This window comes from Ascaphus truei, unplaced genomic scaffold (assembly GCF_040206685.1).
Source record: "Ascaphus truei isolate aAscTru1 unplaced genomic scaffold, aAscTru1.hap1 HAP1_SCAFFOLD_671, whole genome shotgun sequence".
NCBI lineage: Eukaryota > Metazoa > Chordata > Amphibia > Anura > Ascaphidae > Ascaphus > Ascaphus truei.
The window spans coordinates 165,001-192,045 of NW_027457004.1; the positions used below are offsets into that span (position 1 = coordinate 165,001).

At 46.9% G+C, this 27,045-nt stretch overlaps 1 protein-coding gene across 1 annotated transcript; it reads left to right on the forward strand.

Annotated features, from left to right (window-relative positions):
* The first annotated feature begins 6,304 nt into the window (after positions 1-6,304).
* On the forward strand, positions 6,305-23,443 carry LOC142485938 (bombesin-like). Its single transcript, XM_075584604.1, has 4 exons — positions 6,305-6,353; positions 6,387-6,881; positions 19,293-19,456; positions 23,263-23,443. Exons 2-4 carry the CDS (start codon positions 6,719-6,721, stop codon positions 23,311-23,313), a joined length of 378 nt encoding a protein of 125 aa, XP_075440719.1. The 5' UTR covers positions 6,305-6,353; positions 6,387-6,718; the 3' UTR covers positions 23,314-23,443.
* Positions 23,444-27,045: the final 3,602 nt, after the last annotated feature.

Below are 27,045 nucleotides of genomic sequence, written 5' to 3' on the forward strand. Positions count from 1 at the left end.
TGTGTGTGTGTGTGTGTGTGTGTGTGTACCCTGCAAGTGTGTGTGTGTCTATACCTTGCAAGTGTGTGTGTGTGTATCTGTATCTATACCCTGCAAGTGTATGTGTGTGTATCTATACCCTGCAAGTGTGTGTGTGTATCTATACCTTGCAAGTGTGTGTGTGTGTTTCTGTATCTATACCCTGCAAGTGTATGTGTGTGTATCTATACCCTGCAAGTGTGTGTGTGTGTGTGTGTGTGTATCTATACCCTGCAAGTGTGTGTGTGTGTGTGTGTGTATTTATACCCTGCAAGTGTGTGTGTATGTGTATCTATACCCGGCAAGTGTGTGTGTGTGTGTGTGTGTGTATCTATACCCTGCAAGTGTGTGTGTGTGTGTGTATCTATACCCTGCAAGTGTGTGTGTGTGTGTGTGTGTATCTATACCCTGCAAGTGTGTGTGTATGTGTATCTTTACCCTGCAAGTGTGTGTGTGTGTGTGTGTGTGTGTGTGTGTGTGTGTGTGTGTGTGTGTGTGTGTGTGTGTGTGTGTGTGTGTGTGTGTGTGTGTGTGTGTGTGTGTGTATCTTTACCCTGCAAGTGTGTTTGTGTGTGTGTGTGTGTGTGTATCTATACCCTGCAAGTGTGTGTGTATCTATACCTTGCAAGTGTGTGTGTGTGTGTGTGTGTGTGTGTGTGTGTGTGTGTGTGTGTGTGTGTGTGTGTGTGTGTGTGTGTGTGTGTGTGTGTGTGTATCTGTATCTATACCCTGCAAGTGTATGTGTGTGTATCTATACCCTGCAAGTGTGTGTGTGTGTGTGTGTGTATCTATACCCTGCAAGTGTGTGTGTGTGTGTGTGTGTGTGTGTGTGTGTGTGTGTGTGTGTGTGTGTGTGTGTGTGTGTGTGTGTGTGTGTGTGTGTGTGTGTGTGTGTGTGTGTGTGTGTGTGTGTGTGTGTGTCTATACCCTGCAAGTGTGTGTTTGTGTATCTATACCCTGCAAGTGTGTGTGCAAGTGTGTGTGTATCTTTACCCTGCAAGTATGTGTGTGTGTGTGTGTGTGTGTGTGTGTGTATCTATACCCTGCAGGTGTGTGTGTGTGTGTGTGTGTATCTATACCCTGCAAGTGTGTGTGTGTATCTATACCCTGCAAGTGTGTGTGTGTATCTATACCCTGCAAGTGTGTGTGTGTGTGTATCTATAATCTGCAAGTGTGTGTGTGTTGTGTGTGTGTATCTATACTCTGCAAGTGTGTGTATCTATACCTTGCAAGTGTGTGTGTGTGTGTGTGTGTGTGTGTGTGTGTGTGTGTGTGTGTGTGTGTGTGTGTGTGTGTGTGTGTGTGTGTGTGTGTGTGTGTGTGTGTGTGTGTGTGTGTGTGTGTGTATCTTTACCCTGCAAGTGTGTTTGTGTGTGTGTGTGTGTGTGTGTATCTATACCCTGCAAGTGTGTGTGTATCTATACCTTGCAAGTGTGTGTGTGTGTGTGTGTGTGTGTGTGTGTGTATCTGTATCTATACCCTGCAAGTGTATGTGTGTGTATCTATACCCTGCAAGTGTGTGTGTGTGTGTGTATCTATACCCTGCAAGTGTGTGTGTGTGTGTGTGTGTGTGTGTGTGTGTGTGTGTGTGTGTGTGTGTGTGTGTGTGTGTGTGTGTGTGTGTGTGTGTGTGTGTGTCTATACCCTGCAAGTGTGTGTGTGTGTGTGTATCTATACCCTGCAAGTGTGTGTGCAAGTGTGTGTGTATCTTTACCCTGCAAGTATGTGTGTGTGTGTGTGTGTGTGTATCTATACCCTGCAGGTGTGTGTGTGTGTGTGTGTGTATCTATACCCTGCAAGTGTGTGTGTGTATCTATACCCTGCAAGTGTGTGTGTGTGTGTATCTATAATCTGCAAGTGTGTGTGTGTTGTGTGTGTGTATCTATACTCTGCAAGTGTGTGTATCTATACCTTGCAAGTGTGTGTGTGTGTGTGTGTGTGTGTGTGTGTGTGTGTGTGTGTGTGTGTGTGTGTGTGTGTGTGTGTGTGTGTGTGTGTGTGTGTGTGTGTGTGTGTGTGTGTGTGTGTATCCTTATCTATCGTGTCTGTATTTGCTGCAGGGTTGACGGCATTCACACTTCGCCCCTCCGGTCGGGAAGGGGTTAATTTGTCTCACCGCATGGGACAAAAAGCCCTTAATTACTCTTTATAATTAAAACAGCATCTTTGTATCATTACATCAGGTGATACCTTTTATATTTAGACTAACAATTTGTGTCATAGGACCTACAGTAGGACCAGCCTCGCGCGTTCTCCTGCCTCCCTCGGGACAGCAATACGGATCCCTTTGTTAACCAGTCCTGCGGCCTGAGCAGGAGAGAGCTCTCCAAAGCGTGTCCTGTCATATCTTATTGTTTGCTGTATGCTATACAGTACGTTGGCGGTTTCTTGTCGCCTTTTTCGCCCACCATAACTTAAAATGTGTATGATTTTATATATATATATAAATGTAAATACAACTGTATGCTCATCTGCATGTCTTAGGCAGGTCTGCAACCCCACCTTTCCCCATTATCACCCAGCACACAGCACTTCCACTGCAGCAAGGGATTCTGGGAAATGACATGCAAATGAGCACACAGTGCCACTTTTTGCCTCAAAAACCATTTTTAACATGGTTCCCTATAGGCTTAAGCTTGCTGCATGGTCACAGCTTTGAGCACAGCCAGGGTTAATATATATATATATATATATATATATATATATATATATATATATATTACCAAAATTAGAGAAAGGGGTGTGTTATCCCTCTGTGTTTTTTGTTTTATATATATATATATATATATATATATATATATATATATATATATATATATATATATACTATATATATATATATACTGTATATATATATAATGTCCAGCAATGCACAACACCATCAAGTCCCTAAGGGTGGATGCTAGTCCCATATAGTTTCAATATTCCTAGTTCACCAGATCATACCTTCAGTGTGCTGTCTCTTTTTGCCAGATATGATCTGGTGAACTAGGAATATATATATATATATATATATTTACTAATTTTTCTACGAGATGCGCCCATATAAGAGACATTGTTAGTTGTCAGGTGGCAGTGTAGGGTTAAGAGGTGTGTAACCTCTGGGGTGTCTCTTGCCCAGCTAAACCCTTTCTGCTCTAGTAATCTAGGCAAAGACCAATCTAACGAGCGGTGAGGGACCCCCAAGGTCAATAAGACACGGGGCCGTGACCTTGTCAGACGGGGAGAAGATGAGAACTCCGGATGGTGCTTTTTTATCAGTCAATCTCCTGTACACCTGGTCTCGCCTCGCACACTGCCTCGCACACCGCCTCGCACACCGCCTCGCACACGGCTGTATACTCGCACGCACCCCTGTCCTGCCGGCTGACCTCACTGTAGCACCGAGGGGATAATATTGATTGTTTGTGCAAATAAGTTGGCGCTGTCAGTTACTGGGATCGTTCTGCACGAGGAGCCCGCGGGACACTGTATAATGCAATCTCTACATAAATAATACATTATAGATTACAAAAAAAAGATGTGGTCCTCACTCAAATCGAAATATATTCTGAGAAATATATGTATATTTATAACCCCGATATCATTATAATAATTGGCAGCGCTGTACAATATTAATTATTTCACCGTAGTACTTCATTGTAATTCTGAAAGTATTATAGTATATGTGTGTATATATATAAATATGTGTGTTTATATATATATATAAACTTAATAATGATGTGACATTATACTTACTGATAACATACCTGGGACAGTGTGTAGAGATTTCAGGCATAGGTCTCTGGCCCACAGATCTTACAATTAATTGTTTTACCAGTAATAGTATTATTACTATTTAATATTGTATTATCAGTATTATTACTCAACACACAGAACCCCAAGAAGCTCATTTTTGGAACCCCTGAGCCCCCACAAAAATATATGTATATAAGTGGCAAAAAGGAGGGCTACTGAGCGTGGCGGATGCATAAAAAAAAGAACACAAAAGCCCAATGCCACTTCTAATATGACAAAAATACTCAGTAAAATAGTTATATATTCTCTTGAAAAAGGGTAATTTACTGCCAGTATCACCCACGGCTTTCTCAATACCAAGCGCCATAGCTGCTGTATCCCATATTTACAACGTTTTAGATCAGGAGTGGCCAACTCCAGTCCTCACGGGCCACCAACAGGTCAGGTTTGAAGAATATCCCTGCTTCAGCACAGGTGGATCAATCTGTGCCTCAGTCGTTGACTCAGTCGCCACTTACGCCTCTCCTTCAGGAGGCATTCCGGCTGTTGCAGACGTCCTTAGAGATATATATATATATATATATATATATATATATATATATATATATATATATATACCAGAATATTTGTCTGTGTGGCAAGTCGGCCATTGGGTGTTATACTAAGTAGGCTATAGATCTTGCACCTGACATCATACAGGTGACATCATAATGAGTTGCGCTCATAACAATACCTGTACGTGGTGAATGCCAGAATAATCTGAGACTTAGTAATGGAATAAATCCAAATTCAAAATCCCCACAGACCACATACACATACATAGAAGAATTCAGTCCGACTGTGAGAATGCCGCTCTCTTCTTATTAGATCCAACCCAAAAGGTCCAAAAAGTGCTAAAAGACCGCGAAACTCATAGTGAAGTCTGTATTTTAATAGACACAAAAAAAAGGATTAAAAACACTCTCAGACGTCCGTGGGTACACAGCCCACAATTGTGTATAGGATCCCTGTGGGAGAAGCAGGGCTGCCGTCAGCATTTGCGGTGCTCCGACGCGTCTCCTCGATCCTTCTCCATCAGTGCGTACAGCCGGCGCACGTCCGCGTCACGCGGTTGCGTGATTTCGTCGGGACGTCTTGTCTTCCTGACGTCACCAATAGGGCGGACCTCCGAAAGCTCCGATCGGCTCCCACACTCCAGCACCACTTACTCAGGACAGCTCCAATTCACCCCACAGGTGCAGGCCAATCAGGGATACTACGCGTTTCAAGGAGACTTGTTCCTCTTTGTCAGGGGTTGTGTGTCTCTGAGGCCTTAACGCAGTATAAATAGGGTTGAGTAACTCAGGGGTGCACAAACTGGGGGGGCGTAAGATTGGCGGGGGGGAGCGGTGGTTACAGAGGCCCCGCGTTCTTCCCCAAGGAATTTAAATGAAATGCCGGGGAGCGCGCGGCTTCCAGCGACGCGTCTAATGCTGCCGCGGGGTCACGTGACGTATGTCGTGACATCAGAGGATGCTGGACACTAGATAAGGGGGGGCGCAAGCAGAGGGGAAGAGTAGGCAGGGGGAGCGCAGACTGATTTTGGGAAAGTTTTGACAACAAAACATTTGATGTACAAAATAATTTTCAAAAATGATCGTAGTGCATAGCTACATGGCTCTGCGTGTTATCACATGGCTCTGCGTGTTATTACATGCCCTGCGTGTTATCAAATGCTCTGCGTGTTATTACATGGTTCTGCGTGTTATTACATTGCTCTGTGAGTTATTACATTGCTCTGTGAGTTATTACATTGCTCTGTGTGTTATTACATGGCTCTGCGTGTTATCACATGCTCTGCGTGTTATTACATGGCTCTGCGTGTTATCACATGCTGTGCTTGTTATCACATGCTCTGCGTGTTATTACATGCTCTGCGTGTTATCACATGCTCTGCGTGTTATTACATGGCTCTGCGTGTTATCACATGCTCTGCGTGTTATCACATGCTCTGCTTGTTATCACATGCTCTGCGTGTTATTACATGGCTCTGCTTGTTATTACAGCTCTGCGTGTTATTACATACTCTGCGTGTTATTACATGGCTCTGCGTGTTATCACATGGCTCTGCGTGTTATCACATGGCTCTGCTTGTTATCACATGGCTCTGCGTGTTATCACATGGCTCTGCGTGTTATCATATGGCTCTGCGTGTTATCACATGGCTCTGCGTGTTATCACATGGCTCTGCGTGTTATCACATGGCTCTGCTGCGTGTTATCACATGGCTCTGCAATGCGTAGCAGCAGTACAGAGGTTACGTTATACACCTTTCACATCTGCCCTGTGAGGTCACAGCTGCACCTGTTGCACTAAATCCTGGCTCCTTCATGTATATCAACATCTCTGCGTCCACCTGCCAGGCTCCGAGACCAGACAGCACAGAGTTAAACCCTGCACACAGCCCCTGTGTGCGTAACTACAAGACACGTGTGTTATTCATCATACAACTCCCTCCCAGAACTCACACTATATAACCTCAGGAGATCAGAGAGAAGGAGAGAGAGAAGGAGACTTCCAGCAGGCTGAGACATCCCGCAGGCTGAGACATCCCGCAGGCTGAGACATCCCGCAGGCTGAGACATCCCCAGGCTGAGACATCCCGCAGGCTGAGCATCTCAGAGACTTCCCCCATACTGAGCATCTTAGAGACATCCTCCAAACTGAGCATTTCAAAGACAGAGCGTCTCAGGGACTTTCCACAAAACTGAGCATCTCAGAGACATCCCCAGACAGAGCGCCTCAGAGACATCCCCAGACAGAGAGCCTCAGAGACATCCCCAGACACAGCATCTCAGAGACATCCCCCAAACTAAGCGTCTCAGAGACATCCCCCAAACTAAGTGTCTAAGAGACATCCCCCAAACTAAGCGCCTCAGAGACATCCCCCAGACAGAGCATCTCAGAGACCCTGTGCGGGGACATGCCAGCGATGCGTCTCACTCGGATGCTGCAGCACGGGTTACTCGCTCACCTGTTCTTCTTCTCCCTCGTGTCGCTCTCCGTCAGCGCGGAGTTCTCAGAGGAAGCGTCCAAACAGGGAAAATTCAACGTACTGCCAAGAGGCGGCCACCAGTGGGCAGTAGGTAAGTTATTCAGTAATAGGGCAGCCCCACGTAGGGGAAAAGTGACCTAATGACAGGGACGTGTTTAATGGGTTAAAGGGTCAGTCCCACGTAGGAGCAAAGTGACCTAATGACAGGGACGTGTTTAATGGGTTAAAGGGTCAGTCCCACGTAGGGGCAAAGTGACCTAATGACAGGGACGTGTTTAATGGGTTAAATGGTCAGTCCCACGTAGGAGCAATGTGACCTAATGACAGGGACGTGTTTAATGGGTTAAAATGTCTGTCCCACGTAGGGGCAAAGTGACCAAATAACAGGGATGTGTTTAATGGGTTAAAGGAACATTCTCACATAGGGGCAAAGTGACCTAATGACAGGGACGTGTTTAATGGGTTAAATGGTCAGTCCCACGTAGAAGCAAAGTGACCTAATGACAGGGACGTGTTTAATGGGATAAAGTGTCAGTCCCACGTAGGGGCAAAGTGACCTAATGACCGTGACGTGTTTAATGGGTTAAAGGGACAGTCCCACGTAGGAGCAAAGTGACCTAATGACAGGGACGTGTTTAATGGGTTAAAGGGACAGTCCCACGTAGGGGCAACGTGACCTAATGACAGGGACGCGTTTAATGGGTTAAAGGGTCAGTCCCACATAGGGGCAAAGTGACCTAATGACAGGGACGTGTTTAATGGGTTAAAGGGTCAGTCCCACGTAGGGGCAAAGTGACCTAATGACAGGGACGTGTTTAATGGGTTAAAGGAACATTCTTACATAGGGGCAAAGTGACCTAATGACAGGGACGTGTTTAATGGGTTAAAAGGTCAGTCCCACGTAGGAGCAAAGTGACCTAATGACAGGGACGTGTTTAATGGGTTAAAGTGTCAGTCCCACGTAGGGGCAAAGTGACCTAATGACAGGGACGTGTTTAATGGGTTAAAGGGTCAGTCCAACGTAGGAGCAAAGTGACCTAATGACAGTGACGTGTTTAATGGGTTAAAGGGTCAGTCCCACGTAGGGGCAAAGTGACCTAATGACAGGGACGTGTTTAATGGGTTAAATGGTCAGTCCCACGTAGGAGCAAAGTGACCTAATGACAGGGACGTGTTTAATGGGTTAAATGGTCAGCCCCACGTAGGGGCAAAGTGACCTAATGACAGGGACTTGGTTAATGGGTTAAAGTGTCAGTCCCACGTAGGGGCAAAGTGACCTAATGACAGGGACGTGTTTAATGGGTTAAAGGGTCAGTCCAACGTAGGAGCAAAGTGACCTAATGACAGTGACGTGTTTAATGGGTTAAAGGGTCAGTCCCACGTAGGGGCAAAGTGACCTAATGACAGGGACGTGTTTAATGGGTTAAAGGGTCAGTCCCACGTAGGAGCAAAGGGACCTAATGACAGGGACGTGTTTAATGGGTTAAAGGGTCAGTCCCACGTAGGGGCAAAGTGACCTAATGACAGGGACGTGTTTAATGGGTTAAATGGTCAGCCCCACGTAGGGGCAAAGTGACCTAATGACAGGGACGTGTTTAATGGGTTAAAGGGTCAGTCCCACGTAGGAGCAAAGGGACCTAATGACAGGGACGTGTTTAATGGGTTAAAGGGTCAGTCCCACGTAGGGGCAAAGTGACCTAATGACAGGGACGTGTTTAATGGGTTAAAGGAACATTCTCACATAGGGGCAAAGTGACCTAATGACAGGGACGTGTTTAATGGGTTAAATGTCGGCTGGCACTATTTGTTAAAACTCAGACAAGTATTTTCTTTGGGTTTTTTGGAACTGCTACGCTCTCCTTGGTCCCCAAATGCTCTGGAGGTTATTTCCGGTTTAGAAGCGATGTGTATTTGCCGGGAAGCGGTTGAACCCGGCTCCCTTTCCCCCCCTCTGTTTCCTTTTAAATAATTATGTGGTCACTAGCCAAAGAGCTGATGGGGAAGGACAACAATTGCTCGATAAGATTAGAATTAACACTTGACACACAAAGCAAACCAGTTAAAAAAAAAGCTTTTTGTAAAGTGCAAGGAATATTGAAATATAATATATTCTCTTATATCGCTGACAGTGTCTGTAGCGCTATACATGGGGTTGTGCCATGTCCATAAAGCTGGCCATCTCATTGTTGTGATTGAGGCACAGGGAGACAAGGGGACAGGGATTGTGTGCCTCACCCGTCCTGTTTTTATAGTAGAAATGTTTATATCATGTAATGATTGACAGCTAAAGATTCAGTTCCAAGTGAGACTCAGCACCACTCGTTATTACGGCTGCTGAAAGATCCAATGAAACTGCAATAAAAGACCTCATTATTACTAAATGTCGCATTTACAATAACTGGGTCTCAGGATAATGATAGTGGCTATATATATATATATATATATATATATATATATATATATATATATATATATATATATATATATATATATATATATATAGATACATACATACATACATACATACATACACACACACACTCAAATATTATAACTTGTTTCCTAATATTAACATAACATTACATTTTCTTTAACCTTAGTGACAGGACAGGGACAGGACATTGGCAGTGACAGGATAGGGACAGCAGAGTGACAGGGACAGCAGAGTGGCAGTGACAGGACAGGGACAGCAGAGTGACAGTGACAGGACAGGGACAGCAGAGTGACAGTGACAGGACATTGGCAGGGACAGCAGAGTGACAGCAGAGTGACAGGACAGGGACAGCAGAGTGACAGGACAGGGACAGCAGAGTGACAGGACAGGGACAGCAGAGTGGCAGTGACAGGACAGGGACAGCAGAGTGGCAGTGACAGGGCAGGGACAGCAGAGTGACAGGACAGGGACAGCAGAGTGACAGGACAGGGACAGCAGAGTGACAGTGACAGGACAGGGGCAGCAGAGTGACAGTGACAGGACAGGGACAGCAGAGTGACAGGACAGGGACAGCAGAGTGACAGGACAGGGACAGCAGAGTGACAGTGACAGGACAGGGACAGCAGAGTGGCAGTGACAGGGCAGGGACAGCAGAGTGACAGGACAGGGACAGCAGAGTGACAGGACAGGGACAGCAGAGTGACAGTGACAGGACAGGGGCAGCAGAGTGACAGTGACAGGACAGGGACAGCAGAGTGACAGGACAGGGACAACAGAGTGACAGTGACAGGACAGGGACAGCATGGTGACAGGACAGTGACAGCAGAGGGACAGGGACAGCAGAGTGACAGGACAGTGACAGCAGAGTGACAGGGACAGCAGAGTGGCAGTGACTCGAAAGGGACAGCAGAGTGACAGGACAGGGACAGCAGCGTGACAGTGACAGGGACAGCAGAGTGACAGTGACAGGACAGGGACAGCAGAGTGACAGGACAGGGACAGCAGAGTGACAGTGACAGGACAGGGACAGCAGAGTGACAGTGACAGCAGAGTGACAGGACAGTGACAGCAGAGTGACAGGGACAGCAGAGTGGCAGTGACTCGAAAGGGACAGCAGAGTGACAGTGACAGGACAGGGACAGGAGCTTGACAGTGACATGAGAGTGACAGTGACAGCAGAGTGAGTGACAGGAGAGTGATAGTGACAGGAGAGTGATAGTGACAGGAGAGTGATAGTGACAGGAGAGTGACAGGGACAGGAGAGTGACAGGGACAGCAGAGTGACAGTGACAGTAGAGTGACAGTGACAGCAGAGTGACAGTGACAGGAGAGTGACATCTTGTGTCTATGTATACTGCATGTGTGTGTGTGTGTGTTTATATATGTTTGTGTGTTTATATATGTTTCTGTGTGTCTGTTTTTCTGTGTGTGTGTGGATATAGGTTTGTGTTTATATATGTTTGTTTCTGTGTGTGTGTGTGTGTGTGTGTGCGTGTATACTGTAGGTGTATATAAAGGTGTGTGTGTATATAAGAATGCGTTTATATATGTTATGCATAGCCAGTAGCCATAGCTTCATTTTTGAAGCTGTGGAGGTTTTTGTCACTTTTTTTACCCACCATAACTTAACCACACACACGACACACCCACCGACATACACACACATCACAAACACAAAGAAACAGTCTAACAGATGTTTTCATGCGTGTCATTTTAGTTTTTCTTGTTGTGTTAGATGTGTTTCATTCAAAATTACTTTTTTTGGATTATACAAATCACATCTTTCGTTGTATTATTTGTAAGATATGTCTGAGTGCTTTTTTAGGGGTTTCTTTGTTTCTTTGTGTTTGTGATATTTATTCTGCCCCTTAGCACCACCAGTCCCGATTTTATTTATAGGGATATTTTTTGGCTTTAGATATCATTTATTGGTAACGGTTGTTCTGATTGCGGTATTTCTCTGTGTGTGTATAACACACACACATATATATATATAAATACACACACATATATATAAATACACACACACATATATATATATGTGTGTGTGTGTATTTATGTGTTTGTGTGTGTGTGTGTGTGTGTGTGTTAGCAACAGTAGACAAGCGCAAGAAAGAGCCAATGGTGTGATATTGCTTGTATATGTTCTCACAGTGTAAGTATCGCACACTCACGCTATAAACCCCACACACGCGTATGAATAACAGATATTCCGTGACCTCACTCATCCCAACGGTGTTTCCCATCCTCTAGTCTGGCTGTTTCCAAAACGCTCCCCAGCGTGACAGTCACGTACAATCTATTATTCAAATGCTTTTTAAGGTTTATACCAGGAGGTTTCAAGTCCCCCCAACAGGTCCGGTTTTCAGGATACCCCTGCTTCATCACAGGTGGCTAAATCAGTCACAGCTTCAGCAGAGGTGGCTCAATCAGAGGCTCACTGAGCGTCTGATTGAGCCACCCGGGCTGAACCAGAGTCTGATTGAGTCACCTGTGCTTAAGCAGGGACTGATTGAGCAACCTGTGCTGAAGCAGGGACTGATTGAGCAACCTGTGCTGAAGCAGGGACTGATTGAGCCACCTGTGCTGAAGCAGGGACTGATTGAGCCACCTGTGCTGAAGAAGGGACTGATTGAGCCACCTGTGCTGAAGCAGAAACTGATTGAGCCAACTGTGCTAATGCAAGGACTAATTGAGCAACCTGTGCTGAAGCTGGGATATCCTGAAAACCTGACCTGTTTGGGGGTGGGCTTGAGGACTGAAGTTGAGCCCCCTTGGGTTATAGCATGTGAATGTGATGAGTTTGATAAGAAGATATACAAACCACATCTATTGTCTCTGCTGCGCTTGGCTCCTGGTGCTAACACATTGTTAGTATGTGGGAGTGGAGAGATGTCCTAGCCATGAGCTGCCGGTGAGACAGACCCTGATTCCGAATATTCATTCAACCAATTTAAGTAGTTGGGTGCAGGTCGGCGACGGCGGTCAGCCTGGACTTTAGAAGACAGGGAGGACCTTTGAAGTGCTGATTGAATTCTAGCCCAAGAGTCCTGTAGGTGGGAGATGTGTTCATCCACTGCTGGAACTCCAGAGGAGATATTGGAAATAGGCAGGCGAGCCGGGTGAAAGCCGTAATTAATAAAGAAAGGTGTCTCCCCAGTGGATTCATTCCTGGAGGAATTAAAGGCATACTCAGCCCAGGAAAGCAATTCCACCCAGTCATCCTGGGAGTCAGAGACGAAGCACCTTAAATACTTCTCGAGAGATTGATTGACCCTCTCGGTCTGTCCATTAGACTGAGGGTGATAACCCGAAGAGAAGGAGGAAGCAATGCCCAGTCTTCTGGTGAAGGTCCTCCAGAATCTGAGAGCCACGATCCGATACGATGGATGTGGGAATGCCATGGATCCGGAAAACTTCTTTGGAGAAAATATCGGCTAGGGCGGGTGAGGAGGGTAATCCTTTGAGAGGAATAAGATGTGCCATCTTGGAAAACCGATCCACCACTACTAGAATGGTGGTCATGCCATTCGACCTAGGCAATTCGACAATAAAGTCCATGGATATGTGGGACCAGGGGCGCTCCGGGATGGATAAGGGCAAAAGAAGACCATGGGGTCTCTGTCGAGGAATCTTATTGCGTGCCCATACCGGACAGGCCCGGGTAAATTCAAGGATGGATTTGGCCATATTGGGCCACCAAAAGGTGCGACGGATGAGATCCAAAGTCTTCTTGTAGCCTGGGTTTCCTGCCGGACGGGAAGCATGCCCCCATTCCAGAATCTCCGGAATAGAGAGAGCATCCGCCTTGAAGTTCTTAGTGCCGGGAATGTAAGACAAAATAAAATTAAACCTGGAGAAAAATAACGACCAGCGGGCTTGGCGGGGACCTAAGCAGCGGGCATTCTCGATGTATAAAAGATTTTTGTGGTCCGTGAGAATAGTGAACGGCTCTTTTGACCCCTCAGATGCCTCCATTCCTGAAGAGCCAACTTGACGGCCAAAAGTCCTCTATTTCCCACATCATAGTTCCTCTCAGCTGGGGAAAACTTCTTCGAGAAAAAAACGCACGGGTGAAGTTTATCCTGGGGAGAAAATCTTTGGGATAGGACAGCGCCGGCCCCGCAGTCCGAAGCGTCTACCTCTAGGGTGAAAGAAAAATTGGTGTCTGGGTATCGAAGGACGGGAGCTGAGACAAAAGCTTGTTTCAGTGTTTCAAAAGCTGTGACTGCCTCAGGAAACCAAGATGAAGGATTAGCTCCTTTTTGGGTCAGTGCCATGATCGGGGCGATGATGGTGGAGACGTTACGAATAAACTTCCGGTAATAATTGGAAAAGCCTAGGAACCGCTGAATAGACTTGAGGGAGTCGGGTTGCGGCCAATCTATTACGGCTTTAAGTTTCTCTGGGTCCATGGCCAATCCCGTGTTGTAAATAATATACCCAAGAAAAGAGGTGGTAGACTGGTGAAAGAGACATTTCTCCATCTTGGCAAACAATCGGTTCTCTCAGAGGCGGGAGAGTACAAACTTGGTATGAATGATATGATCCTGTAGATTCTTGGAAAAAATAAGGATGTCATCCAGATAAACAATTACAAAACGGTTAAGGACATCCCGAAAGATGTCGTTGATAAAGTCCTGAAAAACTGCCGGAGCGTTGCATAAACCGAAGGGCATCACGAGATACTCGTAGTGGCCGCTACGGGTGTTGAAGGCGGTCTTCCATTCGTCGCCCTCCCGAATGCGAATAAGATTATACGCCCCGCAAAGGTCAAGCTTGGAGAACAGGTTAGCACCTTGAAGTCTGTCGAATAGTTCAGAGAGGAGTGGAAGTGGGTATCGGTTCTTCACCGTGATGCAGTTCAGTCCCCGGTAGTCTATACACGGTCTGAGAGTACCGTCCCTTTTCTTGACGAAAAAGAATCCAGCTCCCGCGGGCGAATTGGAGTGCCGTATAAAGCCCCGCTTTAGGTTCTCACGGATATATTCATTCATGGCTTCCGTCTCAGGTAGAGAGAAGGGGTAGGATTTGGATTTGGGCAATGTGTATCCAGGTACCAAGTCTATCAGACAATCGTAAGGTCTGTGGGGAGGTAGTAGTTCGGATTGGGTCTTGCTGAAGACATCCAGAAAACCAGCATACGGAGCGGGTAAACCTCCTTTAGGGTTGGATGTATTGGCCAGCAGTCGAGGCGGAAGTACGGCTGGTGGAGATAGCTCCTCTGACCTTGACCTCCAGGTAATAGGATCTTGGGATGTCCAGTTGATGTGAGGATTGTGCTTCTGCAAGCAAGGTAAGCCAAGGGTGACTGGAGTTCCGGGAGCGTGGATTACATCAAAGGCCAAGGTCACCTTGTGGGAATGAGAGGAAAGGGTGATGGCGCAAGTCTCCAAAGAAATGTATGCCGGGGTGAGTGGACGGTCGTCGATCCCGACCAAGGCAACGGGAGACTTCTTCCTAACGAGTGGAATCTGGTTCTGTTCAGAGAAGGTTTGGTCCACGAAATTTCCTCCCGCACCGGAATCGATAAATGCTGCAGTGGAGGTGCGGAAGGTAGGACCCGAGAGAGAGACGGGAATGTTCAACTTTTTGGGAAGTTCCTTCCTGGAAAGGGGACAAGGAGATTTAGCACCCAGGGAGAGCCCCTTCGTACTCACTGGGTTTGGACGTTTCCCGGGCGTAGTGGACATTCACGGACCAGATGCTCGGAGGATCCGCATTAATAACATAATCCACCGGCTTTGTGAGCTTGCTGTATCGGTGTCCGGGGACGCTGGACTCCAAGTTGCATCGGCTCCGGAGCCTCCAGAGTGGGTAGCGGGGAGACAGCAGGTCCTGTGGTGGGAGAGAATCTGGGAAAAGGAGCACAGAAGGGCATAAATTGGGGATGCTGGCGCTGAGCGTGGCATACCTGAAGGCGCTGATCCACTCGATTGGCTTGGGAGATGAGTTCCTCCAGAAGCCCTGGCCTGGGTTGTGAGGTGAGTTCGTCCTTCACGGAATCCATTAAGCTTCGCCAGAAGACTGAGACTAAAGCCTCCTGGTCCCATCGTGTCTCAGCTGCTATAGTCCTGAATTCCAAGGCGTACTGGGCCACGGAACGATATCCCTGTGCTCAAGCAAACAGTCAGAGGCAGTTTCTTGGCGTGCGGGAGTATAGAAAGACCTGTCAAAAGTCTCGTCTAAAGGCCGCGTAATCGCAGGTGATTTCGGGATGTAGTTCCCAAATTGGGGAGGCCCATGCCAGTGCTTTCCCTGTAAGCAGGCTGTACACATATGCCACTTTCTTGCGACCAGTGGAGTACTGCTGTGGAGCCATCTCAAACTGGATCTCGCATTGATTGTGAAAACCGCGACAGGCGTGCGGATCCCCCGTATACGGTTTAGGTGCTGGGATCTTTGGGCCTGAGGTCGCGGCGGTTACTGGTTCTGGCGACAGTGGCGGTGCGGCCACAGGTGGTGCCTGAAATGAAAGGTCCTGTACCTGTTGAGTGAGGAGAGCCATTTGGTCAGTTAGGGCCTGGACTTGTTCATACATGGCCGTCATCATGGAAGCCATGTCAGTCTGGTCTGTGTCTTGTGGGCTCGACATAATGTTACGCCGGTGCTGCCCGCAGACCAGACTCGTCCCTTATACTGAGGTGGGGACGCAGCAGAAGGAGTGTGTCCAGAGTGTGGTGTTTTGGCGTTGCCAGGCCAGGTGTGAAAAGGTATAGCAATACTTGCCGGTACCGGTACAGAAGAGACGAAGTCGTTCCCGTTAGCCAAGGTCGGGGAGAGAGAGAGATCCGGGAGGTCGAGGTCCAAGCTGTGGTCGAGGGATGATAGAAGCTGCAAGGTCAAGAGGGAGGCTGGGGCTAGAGCCAGATAGGAACGTCCGCCAAGCCGGGTCGCATCCTGAATACATGAAGACAAAGGGAGAGCCAGAATAGACGTCCGTAGCAGAGACTATGTCGAGCGATGTGAGAGAGGTAGGACAGATATTAAGTACTGTGGCTGACCAATGGGTAGCGGAGGCAGGCCTGGAGGAGCCCGAGGAGCTGTCCAGGATTGGTCCCCATAATAGGCCGCCAGGTGGTAAGGTTTAGATTTAACTGATAACCAGCGCGTGGGCGGGGGGGCGTGGCTTCACTGCAAGAGTGAATAAATGAACTTGTGCCGGCACGCGCTCCGTAACGGGTGGGGATGCGCGCACAGGGGCAATGGCAGGCGCCCAAGCATCACCCACACGCGGAGCAGTGGCAGCCCGACGGGGAAACCCCCTCACTACGGAGGTCGGACGTGAGCGGCGAGGACGGAGCCGCACAGCAGCGGCAGCAGAAAGAGGTGAGGGGAGGTCACGCTGCGACCGTCGTGACCCCCGAGTCCTCACAATTGCTTGATATTGGGCTGTGATCGGTAATCGTAGGACAAGGTAGGTGTTTCAGGGGCACTTAGAGACAAAAAAATGCGTCTGGGTGACCAGGATCTGTATAAGAACAGCCTCGCGTAATCCCAGCCCCGGAAGTGTGTCTGTATCATTCACACGTATTAGCCATAGAAAATATCTCTTGGCATGCAAGCCACAGAATAATATTTCCAATTCATTTCTATAAATGAGCAGCCAGTGTGAATGTTTTATGGACTCGATCTCTTCATATTGCGGAGATTGTTATTGTTACAAGTCCTTGCCTTCCACACATACAAATGAGTATTATGTATCTCACATTTCATACCACCTTTATTAATGGCCACGCTATAAATGCCTGCAGACCACTCAGGAGGATCTCTCGCGGTCATCGCTTTCATCCGTTATTGTATGGATAACATACCGGGACACCGACGGCTAGGCCTTGCTGCTATTGCCGAGACTGCCTTTGGAATGGCGTCATCACGTGTCCCCCGACGTACGTTTCGCGCTTGCTTTTTCGAGGGAGACACATGATGACGTCATCATGACAGCGAGCACCAAGCGATGGTTCGAATTGCCTGACCCTGCTAAGTAATTTGTATACTGATCTAACCTAATTAAGCGGACAATATTACTTGATCACTCCACTACGAGTACTGTACTCATTACATACATAGTTACATACATCAAGCAATATAGAGTGTCTGGCACTTAATCAAACAGACATCATAACATCACTAAGATCGGGAGATCTAACCTAGTGAACATTATTTCCACCCCTAGGAAGCCTCCCGGGCATCTTACATGATAGCCTTTTTAATGCTTGTACAGTGTGTAAATTCATATCTGTGCTAATTTACCCCCATTTATTTTAGGATATTTTCCAATAAAGTTTTTTACATTTTCAATATTCCAAGTGGATATATTAGGGGGGATTATATGTTCTCTTATCTGGCTAAAACGGTGATCAATCCCTAGCTTGTCTTGTTGGTATCTGATACAATACAGTACTCAATAACTAGAGGTGAGTGCAGTTTAATGGGTTCTTGGGTATTGCCCCATCTCTGGTACTGTAGCAATATCTAAATCTTTCTTTCTCTCCATTTATTATAACACTAGTGCACCCCAGTTCTTCATATACCTGCAGAGCGGGTGGGGTTCTATTTCTGCGTGTTATTATATCGCTCAGCGTGTCATTATACCGCTCTGCGTGTTATTATATCTCTATGTGTTATTATATCTCCCTGCGTGTTATGATATCTCTCTGCGTGTTATTATATCTCTCTGCGTGTTATTATATCTTTTTCGTGTTATTATATCTCTGCGTGTTATGATATCTCTGCGTGTTATTATTATATCTCTGCATGTTATTATATCTCTGCGTGTTATTATTATATCTCTGCGTGTTATTATATCTCTCTGCGTGTTATTATATCTCTGCGTGTTATTATATCTGTGCGTGTTATTATATCTCTCTGCGTGTTATTATTATATCTCTCTGCGTGTTATGATACAGTACCGACACACTTTATCCGAGTGTGGTCGGTACCGCAAGCCGGGAAATCTCCCGGCTTGCTAGTGGCTGCCCCTCGGCGTGCCGCGCGTCATAGACGCGCGGTCACGCGTCATCGGGAGCGTGCGCCCCCTGCACGCGCGTCCAGGGGCTCCCCGAGGGAGCCCTGGTGTCCCGCGATCGCGGGATAGCGGCAGGGGGTTCCGGGGGACCCGGCGGACCCGGCAGCGGTAGGGAGAGCGCCCCGATCGGAGGGCGCTCTTCCGCTGCTTCGGCGCGCGCCCGTCACTCTCGGGCGCGCGCCAGGCTACTGCTGCAGCAGAGAACGGGCAAATGCTCGAATAAACTCTGCCGCAGCAGTATCTCTATGCGTGTTATATCTCTCTGGTGTTATGATATCTCGCTGCGTGTTATGATATCTCTCTGCGTGTTATGATATCTCTCTGCGTGTTATTATATCGCTCTGCGTGTTATGATATCTCTCTGCGTGTTATGATATCTCTCTGCGTGTTATGATATCTCTCTGCGTGTTATGATATCTCTCTGCGTGTTATTATATCTCTCTGCGTGTTATGATATCTCTCTGCGTGTTGTTATATCGCTCTGCGTGTTATGATATCTCTCTGCGTGTTATGATATCTCTCTGCGTGTTATGATATCTCTCTGCGTGTTATTATATCTCTCTGCGTGTTGTGATATCTCTCTGCGTGTTATTATATCGCTCTGCGTGTTATGATATCTCTTTGCGTGTTATGATATCTCTCTGCGTGTTATGATATCGCTCTGCGTGTTATGATATCGCTCTGCGTGTTATGATATCGCTCTGCGTGTTATGATATCGCTCTGCGTATTATGATATCGCTCTGCGTGTTATGATATCGCTCTGCGTGTTATGATATCGCTCTGTGTGTTATTATATCGCTCTGCGTGTTATGATATCGCTCTGCGTATTATGATATCGCTCTGCGTGTTATGATATCGCTCTGCGTGTTATGATATCGCTCTGCGTGTTATGATATCGCTCTGCGTGTTATGATATCTCTCTGCGTGTTATGATATCTCTCTGCGCTTTCTTATACTGCTCTGCAATGTGTTGCTTGCCCCTCTGGCAGGGAAGAGGTTAGTATACGCTGACCGTGTCTTCTCCGCTGACTTTCCCCAGGACACTTTATGGGTAAGAAGAGCCTGCAGGAATCCCCCCGTCAGTCTGAGACAGAGCTGCTGAGCTCCGTGCTCTTCCCACCGCGCAGCGCAGAGGATGTCTGGGGTCAGTTCTTGCAGGAGCTGCGCAGAGCGTCCTCTCTCAGTCAGATGGACGAATCACAGGTCAGTGGGACAGGCGCGCACTGGAAATACCAGGCCCAGCCAATCAGATCAAGCGAGGGTTCTTATTACCACACTTCCAATATTGCACTTACATAGGTGTAGAATTCCCACGTGTGTGCGTGCGTGCGTGTGCGTGCGTGTGTGTGTGTGTGTGTGTATGTATATATAAATAAAACGGAAATAGCAGTGTTAGTCCAGTTATGATAGCGCAGAATAAGAGTTCTTCAGTATTAGGTGATACCTTTTTTATTTGGACTAACAATTTATGTCATAGGACAAGCTTCCGAGAGTCCTGCTCTCTTCCTCAGGTCAAGCAATACAATATATATATATATATATATATATATATATATATATATATATATATATATATATATATATAAATACATATACAGGACATTCAGTACAGAGAGAGAATTTGGTTTAGTGCTAAATTCCTGCAGGTGATTATACACACACACACACACACACACACACACACACACACACACACACACACCTGTGTATCTATCTATCTATCTATGACATTTGATGCAATGGGGAGTTCATATACTGATGTCTTAATGGCTGTGGTATAGAAAAGAATGTGTACTCCACCTTAGCGAATAATAACGGGGCGACCTTTACATGATTTCTTTCTATTGAATTTGGCTTAATGCTAAATTGCTTTCGAGGTTTGATGATGTAATATGTCAACCACACATCCACGTATATTTTACATATCAACATACATACATGTACTCACATACAGTATACAGTATATGCACCACCCCATGAACATCTTCATACAGCTGTATATGTAAACGTACCTACACAGTATGTAATGTGCAGTTATAAACACACACAATCACACACACACATATATATAAATAATTTTTTTAAATCTTTTAATTTGTTTTTAAATAATATGAAACAATATTAATTCAATAATTAAACATACATAGAAGAATTAATATATATAACATATTTAAAACACTGAATAACATACTTACATATTTAAAACACTGAATCTAGCATGAAAAAAAAAAACTTATTAATAACTACTAAATTTTTACCACCCATAACCCCCTACACGCACACGCACACGCACACGCACACGCACAATAGCTCATATATTATCTAAGAATTATGTAAGAAAATTAGACATTGCCACAAAATAAAAAAGACACCATCTTCATATCTGAGACCTCTTAATTTCAGAATAAATATAAATGCATTTATATGGAAAAAAAACACATACTTTAACTCCCAGCATCATCTGGTCTCGTTATGTATTTCCAAATAAGATAAGACAGGAAACCAGATACCCATACAGCTCTCTAAAGCACATGTCTCCCGTGCTCTGGTCAACCATTGTGTCATATCTGGTGCTGATACATTCTTCCAGTTGCAAGGAATGCACAATCCGGAGGTTAATAGTATATGTGTGATTAGGAAACTGGAGTTAGATTTAAGGACATACTTTTATCCACATCTACTGCACCCAACACAACCACTAAAGGATCCAACTGGAGACTAAAACCAGTCATTTCCTTTATGACTTCTAAAACTTGTATCCAAAAGGTTTGTATTTTAGAGCAAGACCACTATATAAGAAAAAATGAACCTTCCACAAAACAGTTAATCCAACATCTGTCAGTGGTATTTGGTACCTTCCAGATTAAAACAAATATATTTTATAGTCATAAACATATCTATATATAAAACTGAAAATGTTGTTTGTGAGTCCCTGTAGACCATTTGATTGGTCAGTCGGTCCGCCCGCCCTCCCACGGCTCTCATTGGCCGGTGTGTCTCACCCCCCGTGTGTCCCACCCTCCCATGGCTCTCATTGGCCGGAGCGCTCTAACCCAGGGGTCCCCAACCCCCGGACACGCTGCTGCTGCCGCCTGATGTGAGGAAATGCTCCCTGGTGGTGGTGGCTGTTGCTGCTGGTGGGGGGGGGGGGGTTTAACTGAGACGTGTGAGTATTTGCCACCTCCCCAGCTCCATTTTTGCCCCCCTCCCCAGCTCCATTCATTTTTGCCCCCCCCCACCAGCACCGTTTTTGCCCCCCCCACCAGCACCGTTTTTGCCCCCCCCCCACCAGCACCGTTTTTGCCCCCCAGCTCCGTTTTTGCCCCCCCAGCTCCGTTTTTGCCCCCCCAGCTCCGTTTTTGCCCCCCCCGCTCCGTTTTTGCCCCCCAGCTCTGTTTTTGCCCCCCTCCCCAGCTCCGTTTTTGCCCCCCTCCCCAGCTCCATTTTTGCCCCCCTCCCCAGCTCCATTTTTGCCCCCCCAGAACCGTTTTTGCCCCCCTCCCCAGCTCCGTTTTTGCCTCCCTCCCCAGCTCCGTTTTTGCCCCCCTCCCCAGCTCCGTTTTTGCCCCCCAGCACCGTTTTTGCCCCCCCCCCTTAGCTCCGTTTTTGCCACCCCCTAGCTCCGTTTTTGCCCCCAAAGCTCTGTTTTTGCCCCCCAGTTCCATTTTTGCCTCCCCCCAGCTCCGTTTTTGCCTCCCCCCAGCTCCGTTTTTGCCTCGCTCCCAGCTCCGTTTTTGCCTCCCCCCAGCTCCGTTTTTGCCTCCCCCCAGCTCCATTTTTGCCATCCCCCAGCTCCGTTTTTGCCTCCCCAGCTCCGTTTTTGCCCCCCCCAGCTCCGTTTTTGCCCCCCCCTCCGACACACAGTGGCACACATACAGTGACAGACACACTGACACACACAGTGACAGACCCACTGACACCCCTCCTCCACCCCTGCCTTTCCCCCCCCCAACCCCTACCTTCCCCCCGCCCCTGCCTTCCCCCGCCTTCTCCCCCCGTCTTCTCCCCCCCCTGACTTCTCCCCCCCGCCCCTACCTTCCCCCCCACCCCTGCCTTCCCCCCGCCTTCTCCCCCCCACCCCTGATTTCTCCCCCTGCCCCTTCCACCCATCGCCCGTGCCCCGCCTCTGCTTTTCACCCACCCTCCCGCCTCTGCCTTTCACCCGCCGCCCACCCTCCCGCCTCTGCCTTTCACCCACTCGCCGCCCGCACTCCCGCTTCTGCCTTTCATCCGATGCCTTTCACGCTCCCGCTTTTGCCTTTCACCCACCCGGCCTTCCGCCTCTGCCTTTTACCTGCCCGCCCTTCCGCCTCTGCCTTTCACCCGCCGCCCGCCCTTCCGCCTCTGCCTTTCACCCGCCGCCCGCCCTTCCGCCTCTGCCTTTCACCCGCCGCCCGCCCTCCCGCCTCTGCCTTTCACCCACTCGCCGCCCTCCCGCCTCTGCCTTTCACCCACTCGCCGCCCGCACTCCCATCAGCCTCTGGGTGTTGCACCTGGCAGGCTATGTATCTGGTGACATTATAATGCACATGGCCTGGTGGCAGATAAGGAGTCAGATAGCTGTGAAGTTTACACAGAGTGAGGGAAGTCAGTTGGCGCGTGAGGAGAAAGTAGGAACGCTGCGGGAGGGGAGAGAGGCGGAGAGAATTGGGTACATCGTAAGGTATTAAAGGAAAGTGATGGGAGGGAGAGAGATGAGAAGGAGAGATATGTAGGTGGGGGAGAGATAAGAGGAGGAGGAGGGAAGGGATGAGGTTGGTTTCTTGTGTGTGTGTGTGTGTGTGTGTGTATGTGTGTATATATATATGTATTAAATAACATAAAAATAGGCAGGTGGCACACACATAAACTGGAAATGGGTGCTTGTCCCATACAAATAATGCATAGATAGGTTCCTTAGATAGGTATATGTATATGTATATATGTGTGTGTGTGTGTATATAACACTGTATATATGTGTATGATTTCTTCTTTACTAACCGATGTCTGTTTGTGTTTTATTTCTGCAGAGGGTACTAAGGAAGATACTGGAGCAGTATATTAAAAGTTCCCGGAAGTAATAAGGATCCGAAATCTTTATGTACTGTACATACTGAAATATATATATATACCTATGTAACTGAAATATAGGACCTATTTCAAACATCTCAAAGGCTAATGTTTACAAATAAAAAAAAAACACAAAATGTTCATGCAAGTCAGAGTGTTTCCATTTGGAATTGGAATGTAATCACCATTTTTTATTGTTAAAGTACTGTAATATATATATATATATATATATATATATATATATATATATATATATATATATATATATATATATCGCCTCCATATTACAGTGTACAGTATGTACTGGATATTTTTATGATGCTTATCCGCAGTGTTCGACACAGCATTGTGAATAAACACCGTTGTTTGCACACAAAGTGTAACGGCGCGTCTTCTGTGGGACTGGGGTAATTAGAGGGGTAACGGAGAACGGGGTGTTTTATTCAGTCGGGGGGGAGGGGATTAGGGGGTCCGTGTTTTATTCAGTCAGGGGGTCCGTGTTTTATTCAGAGTGAGGGAGGATCAGGGGTCCGTGTTTTATTCACAGTGAGAGGGGGAAATCAGGGTGTCTGTGTTTTATTCAGGGTGGGGGGGAGATCAATGTCACAGAAGACCAGAACATATCACCAGGATGAAGGCACCAGACAGGACAAGAGCAGTATCCTCAGGAACACCCAGAAAAAAATACAAAAATAATCATGGTGCAATATTATAATAAATGTGGGTCAAACTGTGAAACTTGGCTCTTGTAGATAACCTACTTACAAAATGTAAGATTCAAAATAGCAGGTTTGTTTTTAAAGATGGGTCTTTGGGCACCTCAGCTTAGGACCGCAGCATACAACAGCATACATGAGTAAGGGCTGGTGGCAGGCAGGATGGTGTTTTCACATCGGCATCAGCTCCCAATCAGTCATATGCAATCATACAGAGATGAAGGGAAACAATAGTGTTTTACCAGATAACACCAGATTTTATCAGGGAAATGTGTAAGAAATGTACTCACAATATATTAAATGAGCACATTCACATAGGGATTTCTTTAGGCAGTAGATTAACGGCCGTTATTGTGAGTACATTTCTTACACGTTTCCCTGATAAAATCTGGTGTTATCCGGTAAAACACTATTGTTTCCCTTCATCTCTGTATGATTGCATATGACTGATTGGGAGCTGATGCCGATGTGAAAACATCATCCTGCCTGCCACCAGCCCTTACTCATGTATGCTGTTGTATGCTGCGGTCCTAAGCTGAGGTGCCCAAAGACCCATCTTTAAAAACAAACCTGCTATTTTGAATCTTACATTTTGTAAGTAGGTTATCTACAAGAGCCAAGTTTCACAGTTTGACCCACATTTATTATAATATTGCACCATGATTATTTGTGTATTTTTTTCTGGGTGTTCCTGATGATGCTGCTCCCTTCCTGCCCTGGATCCTAAACTGTTGTATGGGAATCAGTGCATATTCCCTGGAAGGTTGAGAGAATTTTTCAGTTTCACCAACTTTTATTGTTTTATCACATTTATAGCTGTTAAGCGCCTTTCCAAGTCACTGGGTTTCACCAGACAGGACAAAGCAGTACAATAAACAGTATTTAATCTAACCGGCGCAAGCACATCACAAAATCAGAAACAGAGCTTACACTCACCAACACTGGGAATACAGTGGAAGTCCTCGCTACCTACTGTCACGGTAGCTAGTGATAGGTTATAATACACACCAAAATATCTGGGTTGAATTGAACACGACTTAGATATAATAAATATAGTTTATTCCTTAAAGAAGGTGAACACAAGATATACAAATAACAGGCAAAATATAGACACTTACTCAGGAATGGGGATGATGAAGTAATCAGGAAACAGGATTAGCAATTCATCAGGCATCAAATAGTTGGTAAACTTGAAGTCACGAAAATACGAACAACGAACCACAAATAACCCAGGCATAGGACTGACACTGGTTTATATGTAATTCCAGTCCTATACCTTATAGTTGAGTGCAGATCATTGGAGAACAATTACCTGCACCCAATCTCTCCTTGCCACCTCACCTGAGGGGCACTGTAATACCTGCCCACTGGGTGGGTATTATTCTAATCAAGGGCTTATTTCTCTAGCCCCCCACCAACAAGCCCAGCGCCTGAATGTCTACCTGGGCCAGGAAACCCTTTGTCCTAGGGTGTGACTTATAACACTTATCCTCAAGTACCCACGTCCTGTTTTCTGTTGTGCTCGCATACACAAGCAGGGTGGGGGAGTCTTTGATCAGGGGTTTTATTGTAGACCATTTATCTCCCTCCCTGACCATTAACATATGGGCTCTGAGTTTTTATACCAGACCCAAAATACAATTCATATTTTAATACCTTCACATATTAAAATAATCCGTTCTGTGGGTCTGAGCGGGCTGAAATTTGCCAGGTCCTCATGCCGGAGGACCTTTGCAATTGTGGCCAAGTTTCAGCCTTCCATGACCCCCAGAACCGGAGATACAAAAAACAAGTTAAAATCCCCCATTAACTTTAATGCAGGATTCTCCGCCATAGCTAAAATAAATCTCTGCTTTTCACTCTCCCATTGAAATCAACGGGCTCCGCCACTATAGGCTTTCAATGGAGCAACTCAGCCGTTGAAGTCAATGGGCTCCGCCGCTATAGTCTTTCAATGGAGCAACTTCGCCATTGAAGTCTATAGGGAAACCACAATTTTTCACAGTTGCCCATACTCCGTCTGGTTGTTCGGAGAGGGCTGGAAATGGCCATGCAGTCATGCCGGAACAGTGACTACATGCGACCCAAATCCCAGCCCTCTGGTCCTCACAGAACCGGAGATATGGGCTTTCCCTTTTTACCTTTTCGGACTTAGCCGTTTTAACGCCCCGCAGCTTTCTCCCATTGGAATCAATGACCGGCGCCGCCATAGGAAATGCATGGGTCGGCGCCGCCATGGGATTCAATGGGACGACCCTCGTGGTGAGCGCGACCCTTTACGGGGGTCCCTCATTCCCGGACCCGGTGGTGGTCGAGTGTGGGGGTTCCTAAGGTCTAGGGGCAAAAAGAATTTTATTCCTGGGTGCCCTAGAACCTAAGCTTCCCACGCCAATTGTGACTGGACTTGACCGGGTAGTGATCAAAGCTCTTTTTCAGAAAATGTTTCCGCTCTTGCGGTCTGCGGTTTGGATGGTTGCCAACCCGTTCCTGGAGGTCGGCGTCGAGGAATCCCCATTGAAATGGATGGCTCCATTGACTTACAATAGGGAACCGCTGCTCCTCCTCTCGGGCGCCACCTGCAGGTCTTCTACCGAAACAGGCCCAAATCGCCGGAATCTCCATAAGGTTGCATTGGGCTGCAATGGCGACTTATGGAGAGCTGCAAAATGGAGCCTGAAAAGGCGGGAAAAGGGAACAAAGGGCTATAAACACTGAACTAACATTTACCCCTTCCCTCCCGCATCAATCCCAGTGTATGTGTTGGTGCAAACACTGGAATGGGAACAATACACATTTACAGGGGAATACACATTTGGGGCTGAAGCAGGGTAAAAACACTTTACTGGACCGCAGTCCAGTTAACCCCTTGCTTCCCAAGTGAGAGCAGGGGGTGGCCAAATGGGGTGTAACCCCTTTAATACTGGGCCAAACCCCCTCTCCCATGACACCTACGTGCCAGGCACCACTTCCAAGGCTTACCCAGGGCTGGCTGCCACACTCCGTAGGGGTAGGGACCGTCCAGACCTC